The following is a 15071-nucleotide window of genomic DNA, read 5'->3' on the forward strand; positions in this document are numbered from 1 at the left end:
ACCTGTTTTAAGATGTTTAGTATTATACTGTGTCACTACGTTTGAAAAGATGACAAGTGAAAATAATCCATGACTGCAGTCATGGATTTTTTTCTTCTTCTGTACCTGGGCAGTCTCGAACCTGCAACCATATGCATATGCATCCCTACAGGAGTCTGCCATGCGGTCAGGATACATAGAGATGATGCACAATAATAATAATAGATTTATTACATGACTCAATATCTAGTTAATGCACCAAGCCATTGATGTGCTATCCATGTATGAACATTTATGTACAATAGTTAGAGGAAAAAAAATGAGAGAAAGAAGAGTAAGATAGAAGTCTGTGATGCATGTTAAAGTAGAAGCTGTTTCACATATTTTGGACTCTGCCAATACTGCCTAGTCGTAATCTGGGAGGCTAGTTTCTAGTCAGTATCTTTACAAAAAAAAGGCAAACCTTAATTATGGCCATTACTAAGCAGTACTGTACTACCATACAAGATGATTCCTCTACACATGATTCCTACAGTGCTGAGTTCTGAGAGATGCCCCTAGTATACCCCTCTTGTGAATCATTCCATTATGAACATTTTAAATTAACAATTATACAGTGTTCTAGTCTCTTTTCCATTTCGTTTGCTGTATTAGTCTAGTTGGTGATCTGAAAATAAAGAACAGTCTTCCAACTAATATTTCTTCATCTTGGTGGTTCCCATCTTCCCTGACATAAAAGATATCATCACAAAGTTCTAATAAGCTGTCTGGGTTAGGGATCTCATCAAATGTGATCCTACTGGGTAGTCCAGCAATATAAGAACGTAAACTTCTACCAATCAACAGAACCACACCAGCATAAAGTCCAATAATTCTACACAGAAGAAATAACTGTTAAAGCAACTCAAAATAAAGCATGACTTAGTAACTCACCCTTGGCTTGCTATGAAACTGAAGATTGGCCGGTTAATACTCTCACTGTAAAATATTATCTCTACATCAGGTGAGTCATTAGGAGATGAGTCATTAGGAGACAAGGTCCACCACTCCTGAGTAATATTAACACTGTTGTCAGTGATGGTCCTGCTCTCTAAGATGATACTTACTGCCAGTCTACCACCGTCTAATAGTAGCCACACTCATGCAATATTGTATGTAGTCACACTGAGACACTTACTAAGATTAACAAAGTCAACAGAAGGTCCATTAGCAGGAGCATAGATGTACTTGGGGTAGAGGTCAGGCAAGGTCCTGTGGAGAAATGAAACCATGCAAAAACAGCCAAGCTGTTTTAAAAGGGTGTTCTTAAATGTAAGCATGTAATCTTGAAATCATGCACTGAATCATTATAAAAATCTAATAATATTTCTGAGTTGCAAACCACTTGGTGGCCATTTACAATAGGAAAGTCTCATCCATCCTATAACATCTAGCAATAAGCTGTTTTGAGATTGTCACATCTACTAGTGCAAATAGTAATATTACAGTGGCAACAATTCATAATATTCATATGGGACCCTAGTTTTTAATATATAAACTCTTGATGGAAAAGTTTTTGGGATGAGCCATATGATTACTCACAGTCACTGCTTTTATTGAATTACCTTCGAATGTCATCCAGCCAAAATCAATTTAATCACTCGCAATCTTGCGAGACGACAGTGTATTTGAGCAGTACTGCATATAGCTGTTGGTGGCCTAGCAATTACTTAAACTACTTTACCAGTACCTACATAGTACTTAAGTGTCTCTAAACTAGTTGCCGGTGCTGAAATTTGTATAATTATTTTTGTAGTTGCATTTAAAACACCTCAAATCCTTATAAAAGTCTACATACGTGGTAAGATTCAACTGTGCCTTGGTAAGAAGTTATTCCAGACACCAGTTATTGCTAGCACTTCCCACCTCCAGTCCTATTCCTACCTATATCTTAATGTAATAACTAGACGGACATAAGCAGCACGCTGGGAATCCTTACAACATGTTGTTGTAATTGGTGATACACGTATGTTTTATCCCAGACAAAAGTTGCCATACACATAATCTGTATGGTATGTGGAAGTAACATGACTGTAGTTAAATGAAATGTACATGTCCTACTAAAAGTTATGTCATTACCCACTAAACTTACACCACTCCAGAGCTCTCTGCAAGTACAGTACTAAATTGTTCTGCATCAGACAATGTCAAATTCCGTTCCAAGCGACCTGATACAGTTTCGGATGCTAAACTAGTTTTTGGTTTTAGCTCCCTAGACACATACACAGTAGTTATCTGGTCATCAACTGAGCAGTTACCTTGATACTTGCCACGAAAAGATCACTGGTATAGAATTGTTAGATGTGTTTAGTGCTGTAGCTAACACATTTCTGGAGTAAGGGCTGATGTCCCATAATGCTGTTGAGTTCCTTTGAAATGTGACTGTTGTGAAATCTATTTGTCTGAGGGCTCGTTTCTGTAATTATGCATAACCAAACATTTTTAGTGACTACACTGATGTAGTATACTGTAAAAACCAGATACTACAGTGAGACATAAGAACCAAAAGCTAATTTTTTTAATAATGAAATGGTCTTATATGGCTAATATCTCTTTAGCCCCAAAGTTAGTATTCATTAAATGCAAACACCACTATAGTGTTTACTACAACATGCATGCATTCAAAGGCATATATCACATAAGTGGAATAAATGGTTTGGACCACGTTAGTCTGTGGTTAATGGCCATCTTCTTAAGCTTCATCCAAACATTGTAGCATGACATAAAGCGAATCTATAATTATGATGATACTACCTGATAGAAGAAATAAAGAAGTGTTAGTATATGATATTGTAGATCTGTTCATTGTGAGTAGTTTAGTGCTAACCACAGAAGAATAGGTGGTCCATACACTGATTAACAGGAGCCCAACTGTTGTATGTTAAAACACGTATTTTACGTTTTGTTTTTAAGAATCAAAGCCACTATAGTGGCATTTGGGGCCAAAGGGCTATATAAGACTTCTTTTACAGCAACAGATGAAAATACTCTTGACAGATACAACTACAGTATAATCTCACATCGCTTGCACTTAAATTCAAGTTGTTATATTCTGATTGGGAGGTCAGATGCATGGAGTCATTTTCAGCACTCTTTGTCAGTAATGGCTGCATCACACATACAGATCAGTCTACAATTTATATTACACATACAACTCTATTACCTCAAAAGAACCAATCCTTAGCTGGATGGATACCTCTACTGGTGGGTTTCTGAGATTAGTAGCATTCTGTATAGCTATCGCTAGCAGTGGCCCCCAAATTAATACGATGAATAAGGCTAATAGCCCTCCTCCAAGTAATAATTTACTAGCAAGCCCTTCTAGTTGTCCTAGAACACGGGGATTATTCTATGCCCAAAAATATAAACACAGTATGGAGTAAGACATACTTCCATACCTTCTCCCGTTTACGCAAGTTCTTGATGATATACAGCTGTGCCCATATCTCCTGTACCTTTAGCCAGTGGAAGAGTTTTAGTGATGTGTCTGTAAATACCCAATCCATAACCTCCTTCAGATCTGGCAATATTGGAATGAGTCTGTAGCTGTGGACGTGATTAAAGATCAGAAATGACATGAAAACAACTCTTGGTTATACCTTAAACACACACACACACACACACGTACTATACACATCAACACACACGCACACTACATACACACACTACATTAAACATGTGTACACATACAGACATTACATACCCTTGAAAAGTTAAACTAGCAAACAAATTATAACGTTTACTGATGAAGTAGCCAAGTACTCTCTTGGGAAAACCAGACACACACTGCTGAGCTGACAAGATGAAGTACTGGCACTTGAAAAAGTAGAGTGCTTGAGCAAATCTATTATCCACGAAGGCACTAATAAAACAATATATGACAAGCAATTGTGACTACAGTTTCCAAAAGGTGTCCTTTTATACAAGAATCAATGTACATATCACAAACAGTTATGTATGCTAATGATTTTCATCTGCCATACTATAGCTCTGCTTTCTGTAGTTCCATTTCTGGGGTTTTGTAAATCCACAGATGACAATCTGCTGCCCTGAGACCACTCTACCTCCCTGGAACAGTACTTATGGACTCAACCAAAGAGCAAAGGCTGGTGTTGAATGTCACAAAAGCTTCCACCAGGTGTGGCATCTTCACCAGTCTTTTCCCTCTAGTTCTGTAGCCAACCCACCACCTTTATACATTGTCATTTAAGCCTAGACTGATATAACAACTAATCTGCCTATGTATCCAAGTTTCAGGTTTATATATGCAATACAATAGAAGTCAATGTCTGTATTTTATGTTATGGGCACAGCTTTAGCCAATGGCAGGCTACATATCAGTGATTCAGTACTGCCGTATATTGTACAATGTGCAAAAGAGTGCCTTTTACACAAAGTTTACAATTATTGTTGGTTACAGCATAATTTTATTATTGTACTCACTTATTTGTGACAGAAGGCAAAGGAAGGATGAAGAACAGCCAGAGATGCAACACCACAAGTTGGAACAAAAAGAATATCAACTTTGCTATTACAGATTTTCGCAGGTATATAGCCCTACAGAAAACCCTAGGATTAAAACTTGGAACTACAATATACATACAACTAACCTATCAATCACCATTAACATGAAGTGAGCAAATAACATGACCACAAAAGGCCAGGGAATGTTATTGTCTTCAATGTAAGTAGCAACTGTATTAATCCCCTTAACACCTTCAGCGCTGCCCAACTATGAAGGATGGATACAGAATACTAACAATACACACACTACACACATACACACTACACTACACATACAGTCCACTCAAATGCAACGTCATCTCGAACGAGTGTGAGTGGTTAAAACAGGACGCGACACCTATTTTTCTTGCAAGTATTCATCCCATTTCATTTGGGATGAATACTCGTGAGTGAAACAGGTGACACAACCTTCAATTAGCGACATTTTTAATTGTTGCATTTGAGTGATACGTATGTACGTTCATACGTACTACACGCACACCACACTACACTATACATAGCAAAGCCTACGTACGGCAGCTGTGGCTATTGTTACCCAGCGAACCAGCACTTGGATGTCTGTGCACCACTGAGGCACTTGAGTCTTGTGTAGGCAAATCCTTCTGGGAAAGGACTGGTAACCCACAGCCTCATGGAGGGAGGTTGCAGAACCTGAAGTTCCACAATGGCCCCAGCACTGTTAAACAAGATGAGGACAGTTGGGAATTTGCTTCCCTAGGTCAGGGCCGTAGCCAGACTTTTATTTGGGTAGATTCTTTTAGAAGAAAAGTGTACCTTTTTATATGACATGATTCAGATTATATTATGGTATGCGCGAAACTAGGGGGGGGTCTGGGGGCATGCCCCCCAGGAAATTTTTTGAAAATAGATGCTAAAAGGTTGAATTTAGTGGCATTCCAGTCAATAAAAACAACATTTTTTTTAGGTAAGCTGAAGACCAGCTGTATGGATGATATCTGGAAAAATATCTCTACTGTTACTGTAATTATACTATCCACACAAAAACAGCCAAGCTATGAAAAAATGGTGCGGCCTTAAAAAGCCTGGGTGAAAAAAGTTGTGAAATCAAAGGTGGCGGCCAAGAAATGGCTGCAATGATGTTAATGCTAATAAATTTTAACAATGCACACAGCCATTATTTAAAAATTTTTAGCATTAACATCATTGCAGCCATTTCTTGGCCGCCACCTTTGATTTCACAACTTTTTTCACCCAGGCTTTTTAAGGCCGCACCATTTTTTCACAGCTTGGCTGTTTTTGCGTGGATTTCACTCCTTTTTGTACTTTATAAGGCCCCAAAACCAGCCTATGGCTGACTTTGAGGTTTGTTTTTACTCACATTTCTTCTTTTCTATGTAGATACAATGATGATTATTGAAGACAGACTTATAAATGTATTTCATTGCATGATCTAATTCAATATTTGATAATATTGTAATACTCTAATAGAGTGCACATTTTTTTGAGGACTTCTAATAGAACATACACAGAATGTTCTAGAACAATCTAGTACTTCTATTGGTAGATCTATGAAATTACAAACGTTTGATTATAAGCAGATTTCAACTAGAAATTTCATTTATAAAGCAGAAATTAAGTGAGGTGATCAGTCAAGGTAGCAGTGGTTCAGTGGTTAAAGATGCAGGTGTTAGGTATGGAGGTCCCTGGTTCAAACTCTGGTAAGTTTTTTTTTGACATTTTTTACACACCTTTTTTACCCCGTGGTGACTACTCTATTAGAGTATCTCGATCCCGCAATTTTACACTTGCTTAGTTTTTGCTTTATAACTCTATTGCCATTCAAACTATCAAAAGGCACTGCTACGATGATCAGCCTATCTACACACCAATTTTCAAGTTATTTCTATACTTGGTTTACCCTGTAGCCGTGACAGAAGTTTGGTCTATTTTTACATGAATAAACGTCCATAAGTCCTTGAATATTACTCAGATTTAAAACAAACTTGGTACGTGAATCCATCGTTACACGTTCTTCATTTGTGCCAAAGATCAAGGCAATTGAGTTACACATTTGCATTTTATAGCAATTTTTGCAAAGTGTGCGAAAATAAATTGAATCTCGATCTTGCATTGCATTTAATACAAGCACTGAATTAGTTACTCGGGGCACTTAATTTAGCTTCTTATTAGTGGTATCTAGTAAACTTTAGCTAATGGACTTTTGCTCCTGAAGATTTGGACTCGTATACTAAAATTGTGGACCTTTTTGGTTAAATTATGCATGGACCTTTTTGCTAAAATTGTGGACCTTTTTACTGAAATTGTGGACATTTTTTCCAAGAGGGCGGTTCTTCAGAACCCCCCGAACCCCCCCTGGCTACGGGCCTGTAGGTACCCATCAATGTTACAGCTGGGTGGGTTGCTTTCCTATACACCAGGCCGCCAGGTCCCCATTGTACAGCTGGGTAGACTGGAGTAAAGTTTCTTGCTCAAGGAATCAATCCTGGAACCTTTCAATCACCAGGCCAATGCTCTAGCCCCTGGGCTATGCTGCTCACACTATATACACTATACACATACACACAAACTTACACACACACGATTAAACTTTACCCACACACACATACACACACACACACACAAACTTACCCCAAAGGATGAGAAACCTACAACAATAATGATAAAAGCCACAACGTCCATCAAAAAGGAGATGGTATAGTAGTCATGAGTTCCCAGGCTGATATCCTGATTGATAATTTGACGATAGAAGAACTTCACATTAACCAACATCATATTTCTATAATAATATTGATGTTATTATTGTGACATCACATTTCTCACATGATATAGGATAATACACCAGGCTCATCATCCTTCATGTCACTTTCACTGTCTGATCTTGAGTAGGAATGAGAAGTACTGAAAAAAGTCCATCACAATGTATCATGGACAATTACAATGAGAGAAGCCGTTTAATGTATACTACATGCATGCATAAGTATTGCTTTGATGTGTGTTATATCCATTTCATTAAAACCTTCCAAGTTATCAGAATCACAACAATACTAATTTGCTACGTATTTGGGGTATATTGTTTGTAAACAGATTTTATTGATATAAAAACGATAAGTTAAAACAGTTTCTGTTGTTGCCTTGTATTTTGTTGGGATTATGTAATATTTATTATTAATGCATCTTGTGATAACTGCTTACACATTTTAAAATAATATCAGAATATGAACTATAAAATGATTTAACTATAAAACCACAATACTTTGGGTTGACCTACTATGGCAAGCCATATACCTTCTGCATTTTACAGTACAGTAGTATTCAAAAGTTTACTGTTTCACGATAATACAAAATGAATTTGACATGACAACCATGATGTAATCATAATTGCCTAGATTTATAGTGATACAAATGGTATATTGTCCAACTCTCACTTTGAAGCTTCAGTCTCTGAGTTCTGCAATACACTGTTGTTATTGTCATCTAGCTTCTTGTTATCTTCTGTGTTGCTTTTTTTTAGTGATGAAGATAATATCTGATTCTTTGGCCTGAATATCAACCGAACTAAATGGTTACAATGTGTTATACTTAAAGCTTGTATGATTTTGTGCATGTGCATCCTCCATTTGAAGGGAGATATAATTAACATCAGTAGACAGCTGTACAGGTAGGTACACATCACGACACACAGTTGTGTGTTGTGTGACCAAGTACAGCTAGTGTGGACAAGTGACGGACAAGTGTGTATTTTACAGGAAAGCTGTTTTCACTTATCCATAGCTCGACAGTGTCCAAACAAAAATACCTCAGTTTGCTATGGAAACTCCCATGGGGTAGGGCTTTCTATTCCAAATTTGCTGCCAGAGATATTCACTTTTAAAGTTTGCATTTTCTTTGTATTCTTTATCTTCTTTATTCTTTTTGCACACTTTTGAAAAATCGCAATAACTCACATGTGGTTTAGTTAATTGATTTCAAATGTGGAGGGCAGCAAGAACATAATGCAGCACAGTTACAGTTATACAGATCTACAGTACCGCCCAGAGGTAATGTAACACTCGCAAGCAGTTGACACTCGTGTAGTCAATTTTCAACCCGCAATTTCTTTGGCATGTGTGTGCTAACTAACTCACCACATGTAGCCACGATACGCCAGCTCAGTTCGGTGGCTGCTCCAATAACTGCGTGCCTTCACACGTGATGTATTCCAGTCATGCGTCATGTCAAGTCGTGGCCTGGATTTGAGCACTCACGAGGGATTGTAATGTTACCTCTGGGCAGTACTGTAATAAGAACAAGGGAGTTATGCGTGATTCTGAAAACTGCAAAAGTCATTTGTTGTCACACTTACAGGGTGATCCACTTGACAGAATAACTTGAAAATCAGTCTGTACAAAGTAACTGTCATAGTGCGAACCTTTTATGGTTTGAAAGTATTGAGAGCATTAGCTGAGGAGATATAAAGCAAAAACCAAACATGTAGGATCAAGATACTTTAATAGAACAGCCACTGAGAAGTAAAAATGTGTGCAAAAATGTCGATTTTTTTCTCCAGGGTTCAAACAAGGGACCTCCAACCTACATGCCCAAACCTACATGCCCAAACCTACATGCCCAAACCTACATGCCCAAACCTACATGCCCAAACCTACATGTCCAAACCTACATGTCCAAACCTACATGCCCAAACCTATATGCCCAAACCCTTTACCACTCCACCACTGCTATTAATTGATTATTTAATCTATATATATAAAGCTGAAAAGCTGTCTGTCTGCATTCTTTCCTCGTAACGCTGCTAACTCAGCAACCAAAGCACATATCGACACGGGACTTTAATGAAATTAAGCGTTCATTATCTAGCAACTCCAAGTTGGTTGTTGCAAATCGCTACCTGCTTTCATTCACTCTCTACAGAGCATTGAATGTATTGGTGCAGAGGAAAACTTGAGCTACATTCCTGCCAAAACCATGAACAATACATTCCTGCCAAAACCATGAACAAACAGCCAAAGCATTAGTGCATGGAACTGTTAACCAAAGGTCCAGGGTTCGATTCCAGCCCATGACAACTTTTTTCTTCTCAGTGCCACCTTTTCATGACCCACTTTTTCATATGTCAGCTATTGACGGCAATCTGTGCACATATTGATACGATTCACACGCGAAATGAAACGCTCACCATTTGGCTACGCCGTAAAGTTTATTGCAAGCTTCCACATGCGTTTCTTTGTCCGCTACAGCACATTGAAGGTCATGTTGTAGAGAAAACCTCAGCTGCATTCCATTGCTAACCAGACAATAAACAGCTCAGCTGGTAAAGCACCTCCCTGAAGTTGTTGTGGCTACTGCTGTGTAGGGTGTGGGTTCGAATCCCGCCAGTGACAAAAAAAAAAATTTTTTCGTCTTATATACCTTTTTAGTGCATACTTTTTCTAACTCATTTTTTTCCCTCATATAAGTTCATAGCATACAGGTATTGCTACACTGCATATGGACTGTTGGTAAAGTATATAGTAGCACATTTGATAGGCATAGAGCAGGCATGGGCAGGCCAGTTAGGTGCATGTACGAGTGCCTTCTCTTTGTAACTCTAATTCTTTGTGATGTGATGAAGTGTGTACCTGTGTATTAAGTTAATTTTACTGCTTGCAGTATAGCTACAACTGCTGTAAATAATGTTGACCACGTTATTACAGTGCCTGCATGATAGGATAGCACCACATAAGTTGTACATGTCTTGATAATTATTGGTTTAGCTTACATGCAATTCTGTTGTTCAGTTAACTCCATGTTGGTGAAAATGTGAAATGGTCCTGCACATAGGGCAAGTACCAATGCTAGTTCTACCTTATAAATGGAAGTTCTAGTTAATACACTAGAATGATTAAGTTATATGATCTTGTATATCTATTAGTGGAAATTCTAGAACATTGTATTAGAGTGCTATAAAAAGTATTAAAATAGGCTATAATCAAGACTCACAGTAGTGTATTGTGCAGCAAGTAGAGCCACATGAAAGATTTGTTTCACGGAACCAAGCTTATGTATCCATAGCCTAATAGTGCTTGAATGGTACCTTTAAATTCATCTTATTTTCTTTATATTTTTCTAATTCTTCTACTTTTTCAATCCATGTAGAGAGTCAATTTAGCTACAAACAAATCAGCATTCAGCGTTGTAAAATCACCCTGTAGATCTTGCTGTAGATAATTCAGCTATACATAACACCCTGTACAGGGTATTTCCTGACTGCCACCTTTATCCTAACCTTTTCACCCTGGTCTTTGTGGAGGGCCACACCCTTTTTTTTACAGCTTGACTGTTTTGGTATAGATATCATTTCATTTGTAACTACAAGTCGCAAAACCAGTCTATGGTTGGCTTTGAGGCTTCCTGTTAATTTGTTTTTCTTTCTTTCTTTAGCTATTGGTGTAAATCTATGTATTTATTATAAATTTGAAACTGAATAAAAAGATTATCATATAGCCATTAGGGTGACTTGTCACACACCTGTAGCTGCAATGATGCTAATACAGATCATTTCAATGATTACTGTCATCAAATTAAAAATGATTGGTATTAGCAACATCGTGGCCACTAGGAGGGTCACACCCTTTTTTTACAGCTTGGCTGTTTTAGTTTAGATACAATACACTAAACAGTGATCAGGCATAAATACACAAAGAATGCAAACTTATAGCATACAATACATCAGAAACAGATTTAGGACTCCTCCACAAGGGTAATAACTTTCAGTAGCATATCCACACAAATAGTAGTGATAAGTTTTTGTCATGTAGTAGCTTTGTGAAGATGACAGCAAATTTCATAACTAATGGCATGCCACCTAGAAACAGTGTAGTTTGTAATACTAACAGCAGCAGTGGCAGCAGTGGCAGCAGTAGACTTTTACTTTTACAAGCATTATTGGGAGTTAGTAAAACATGGAATAACGGAATAACGGAATAAGCAAAACCCATCTTTTGCAGATTGTACAGATACTTATATACTCTATAGTAATCGTACTCTATAGTAATCGTACTTTATTTACCTTGTAACAGCTCTGCATGGCACGCCACGGCAATGGATAAACAGCAGCTGGGCAAACATTAAATAGGACGAGCACACAACCAATCATCCTAGAACGATCTACATTTGCTAAACTTACTATATATATACTTCTTAATTGATATTGCTACAAAGCACTAAAACCTAGGTCAAACTAGCTGGCCTTCACATGCATCCAACCGAATTTATTAGAGTCACACTATCGAGTTAGTGGAGTGCAGTGGTTGTGTGTTGTCTTTAAATGGATTTAAAAACTCTTCAGGTTTGAGTCAACAGTATATATAAGCAAGTTTAGCAAAGGTAGATTTTTCTACCTTCGCTAAACATTAGTTGATCATTTTGCTTATTCTGTTATTGCACAATTCCATTATTCACGTTTCAATAACTCCCATTAATATTTGTATCGTATCTTTATTTTTGTAAGGCCTCTCCAACATAATTTGATTAGTTGTTTCACAGGCAAAAAACTTAAGAGTATATAGTCAATGTTGGATTGGTCAAAATAGGTCAATAAATAATAGGTCAGTATAAATAGTAAATTAAAACAAACCCCAAAGTCAGCCATAGGCTGATTCTGGGTCCTTATAAAGTACAAAAAGAAGTGAAATCCATACAAAACAGCCAAGCTGTGAAATAATGGTGCGGCCTTAAAAAGCCTTAGTAAAAAAAGTTGTGAAATCAAAGGTGGCAACCAAGAAATGGCTGCAATAATGTTAGTGCTAATAAATTTTAATTATGCCCTTTAAGGCCATTTTAATTATTCCCTTTAAGGCCGCATCATCTTCTCACAACTTGGCTGTTTTTGTGCGGAAACAATAAACATGCTCAACTAATGGTCTTGTTAAAACTATCTCAGCTCACACATGCAGTACACACAACTTACTAGAACTAGTCCCATCAGCTTCAGTGAATGGATTGATATCAAGGTAACCTCCACTTGCAACCTTCCACCGTCCAGTGTCCTGTCAAGTTATACAAACAGTTAGTCAGTTAAAAACAGTAATAATGGGGTATATGAACCCTTACAATCAGCATGTTGCGGTGGTAGAAGATCGAGATTAACAGCAGTATGTCCCACACAATTACACCAAAAGAGAAATCATCATAAATCCAGTTTACAACATAAAATTGAACCCCATACTTCACTAGTATTACAAACATTGTATAGAACATCAAGGTGAGCCAGAATCTTCTGGTTGGCCATGGGACAGACAGTAATCCCCACAAGAACATAAGAGCAGCATAGACCAGTGATACTAGACTACCATTGTTTATTACATTCAATATAATGAAGAAATAGCAGATATATTCAGTATTAGCCACTGTAGCATAGTATAAAGCTATTAGAAACTGTATAGGACGATAAACAACTCTTCTCCAGACCCTAGCAACATCCTCACGTGTACAAAGAACACCATCTTCCTCTGTTTGTATCTCATTAACATCATTAATACCTGTAGGACTAGACAACGTTCTTTCCTTGTCTGTGTTACTAGGACTGTTACAGGGGTTGATCCTCAGTTCATTAGTGGCTTCAAGTGTAATCTCTGCTGTTGTGACTGGTCCTGTTACTCCTTGATGAATTTGAGGAATAGGGGATAGCCCTGCTTGTTTCCTTCTTGCATTTCTTTTCTTTGACAAATAACGGTAGTACAAGCTTCTGTTTCTCAGCCAGTTTATCACCAACACTAAGCCACTATCGATAAAGGAGAGACCATTTCCAACCAGTTTCCAAATACCTTGAAAGAGTGATTTCTTCTCTTCATCATTAATACCCTCAGAGTCTTCATTTGGGCTGAGCTTGGATCTTACAACATTGATATCACTGTGTTTGCTTACATCCTTAAGTGTGACCACGTCACTGTGTCTATCTAAATCTTTGTGTTCATCTGTGTCACCCAGAGGAGAAGCCCTGTCATGTCCAATAGTCGGCAGATCTTGTGTTGTTGTAGGGTGTAGTTCAATAGGGTCTTCATCATTGAACTCAATGTGATCGGGTAGCTTTACCCCAGCTCTCAGGTAGTGCTCCACTACTGAGGTATTGTATTTGGTACGTACTTCTAGCAGCCTTGTCTTGATGTTTTCCTTTATAATCTTCTCTCTTATTCTCATCTTCTCAACTTCTTCATTGATTTTTTCCAACAAGTCACTGGTAGCATGTTCCGCTTCTTTCAATCTTTCTTCAGACAAGAGATAAGCTCTCACACTCTCAAATCGATGTGTTGATAATATTACAATTTGTACAGTGACAATGACAAAGGCAAATGAGTCCAGCCATATACCAACATGATGAGGTAGTTTGTTACACAACTTAGTGGCATAGTATGACCCTGCATCACACTGAGCATTAAACAGCCGCACTACAATACAGTCATTATCAATGTTGTCCTTAAAGTACACACAAGTATAGAGCTGTAGTGATATCTTGACTAGCAGCACAAACCAGACTACAGTTAGTAGGAGAAACCACCACCTTCTCAACTTGGTTATGGGATAGTGCAGCATCCGTCCCCGCCATAACAAGGTAAACGAGGCAAACAGGTACAACAAACCTAATAAGCTAACTTGAATTGTAGCAGCTAGAAGTACAACAAACAAGGCAACCCAAAAGAAGTGCTTGTACATAATTCTCTTAATATTATCAGCTAGTTTCTTTGAAGTAGCAAAAGCAACAAAGTCAGTGAAGAGTCCAGGTGGAACATCAACCTCTTCCACTTGAGTTTTCTTAAAGTTACGCAGTTGGGCACTAACCACAACATAAATTAACATATCAGCCCACAGCCAGTTCTTGTTTAGTATAAAGTATTCATTGTTAGCAATAGGTGGTAGCCATAGCCACTTATGAAGTCCTTCAGGATTTATATTGTTCCAAAGAAGAGTATTGTTGTCACGGACATGGTCATCAATACAGGCCCCACGTGGAACATTCACCAACATGGCGTATTGCAACAGTAGTAGACAACCATGTACAATCACATAAAGTACCCACACTATTTTTAGCTTGGTCTGTGGTATCAGTAAAAACACACCTAGTGCTATGGCATACAACACACCATATACATCAGTTCTGATGGATACTGCTATAGCTATCATACACCAGCAAATTTCCAATCCGTAAAAGTCAAACATATGACTGATCAAGTAGCCAATACCCTTAATCATAGATTTGTCAGCCTCTTCAGAAGTTATACCCCAAAACAATGCTCTCTTGTCTTTCACAGGGATCTCAATGTCTTTTAAACATCTTCTCTGTCTCCTAGCAACAGTGTAATAGAATGCTAACAGCAGTAACACAATGATGTCATATTTGATGTAGTCACTAAAACCCTTGCAGTGCTGGCACTCTACCTTCTGAAAACCCAGCCACCCGGGGTCATCTCTGTCATAGTTGTAGGAGTAAATCTTGCCACTTGGTTTACTGGCATTCACAGTGTTGTTCTATAACAGACAACATGGCATAAACTACAAACCACAAAAGAAAGAAA

At 37.9% G+C, this 15071-nt stretch overlaps 1 protein-coding gene across 1 annotated transcript in view; it reads right to left on the reverse strand.

Moving 5' to 3' along the window:
• Positions 1 to 567: 567 nt before the first annotated feature.
• Positions 568 to 15071, reverse strand: part of LOC136263257 (piezo-type mechanosensitive ion channel component 2-like) — a 37009-nt gene continuing 22505 nt past the window's right edge. Inside the window, exons 14-29 of the mRNA XM_066057767.1 lie at positions 12613 to 15024; positions 12470 to 12548; positions 7950 to 8079; positions 7345 to 7422; positions 7153 to 7300; positions 4629 to 4750; positions 4462 to 4575; positions 3722 to 3880; positions 3417 to 3564; positions 3182 to 3367; positions 3039 to 3125; positions 2277 to 2434; positions 2111 to 2230; positions 1157 to 1230; positions 913 to 1102; positions 568 to 853 (exon numbers count right to left, since the gene is read on the reverse strand). Coding sequence (XP_065913839.1) covers positions 601 to 853; positions 913 to 1102; positions 1157 to 1230; positions 2111 to 2230; positions 2277 to 2434; positions 3039 to 3125; positions 3182 to 3367; positions 3417 to 3564; positions 3722 to 3880; positions 4462 to 4575; positions 4629 to 4750; positions 7153 to 7300; positions 7345 to 7422; positions 7950 to 8079; positions 12470 to 12548; positions 12613 to 15024 — 4458 coding nt within the window. The 3' untranslated portion in view covers positions 568 to 600. The remainder of the gene's footprint in view (positions 854 to 912; positions 1103 to 1156; positions 1231 to 2110; positions 2231 to 2276; positions 2435 to 3038; positions 3126 to 3181; positions 3368 to 3416; positions 3565 to 3721; positions 3881 to 4461; positions 4576 to 4628; positions 4751 to 7152; positions 7301 to 7344; positions 7423 to 7949; positions 8080 to 12469; positions 12549 to 12612; positions 15025 to 15071) is intronic.

The sequence above is a fragment of the Dysidea avara genome, chromosome 8 (assembly GCF_963678975.1).
Source record: "Dysidea avara chromosome 8, odDysAvar1.4, whole genome shotgun sequence".
Taxonomy (NCBI): domain Eukaryota; kingdom Metazoa; phylum Porifera; class Demospongiae; order Dictyoceratida; family Dysideidae; genus Dysidea; species Dysidea avara.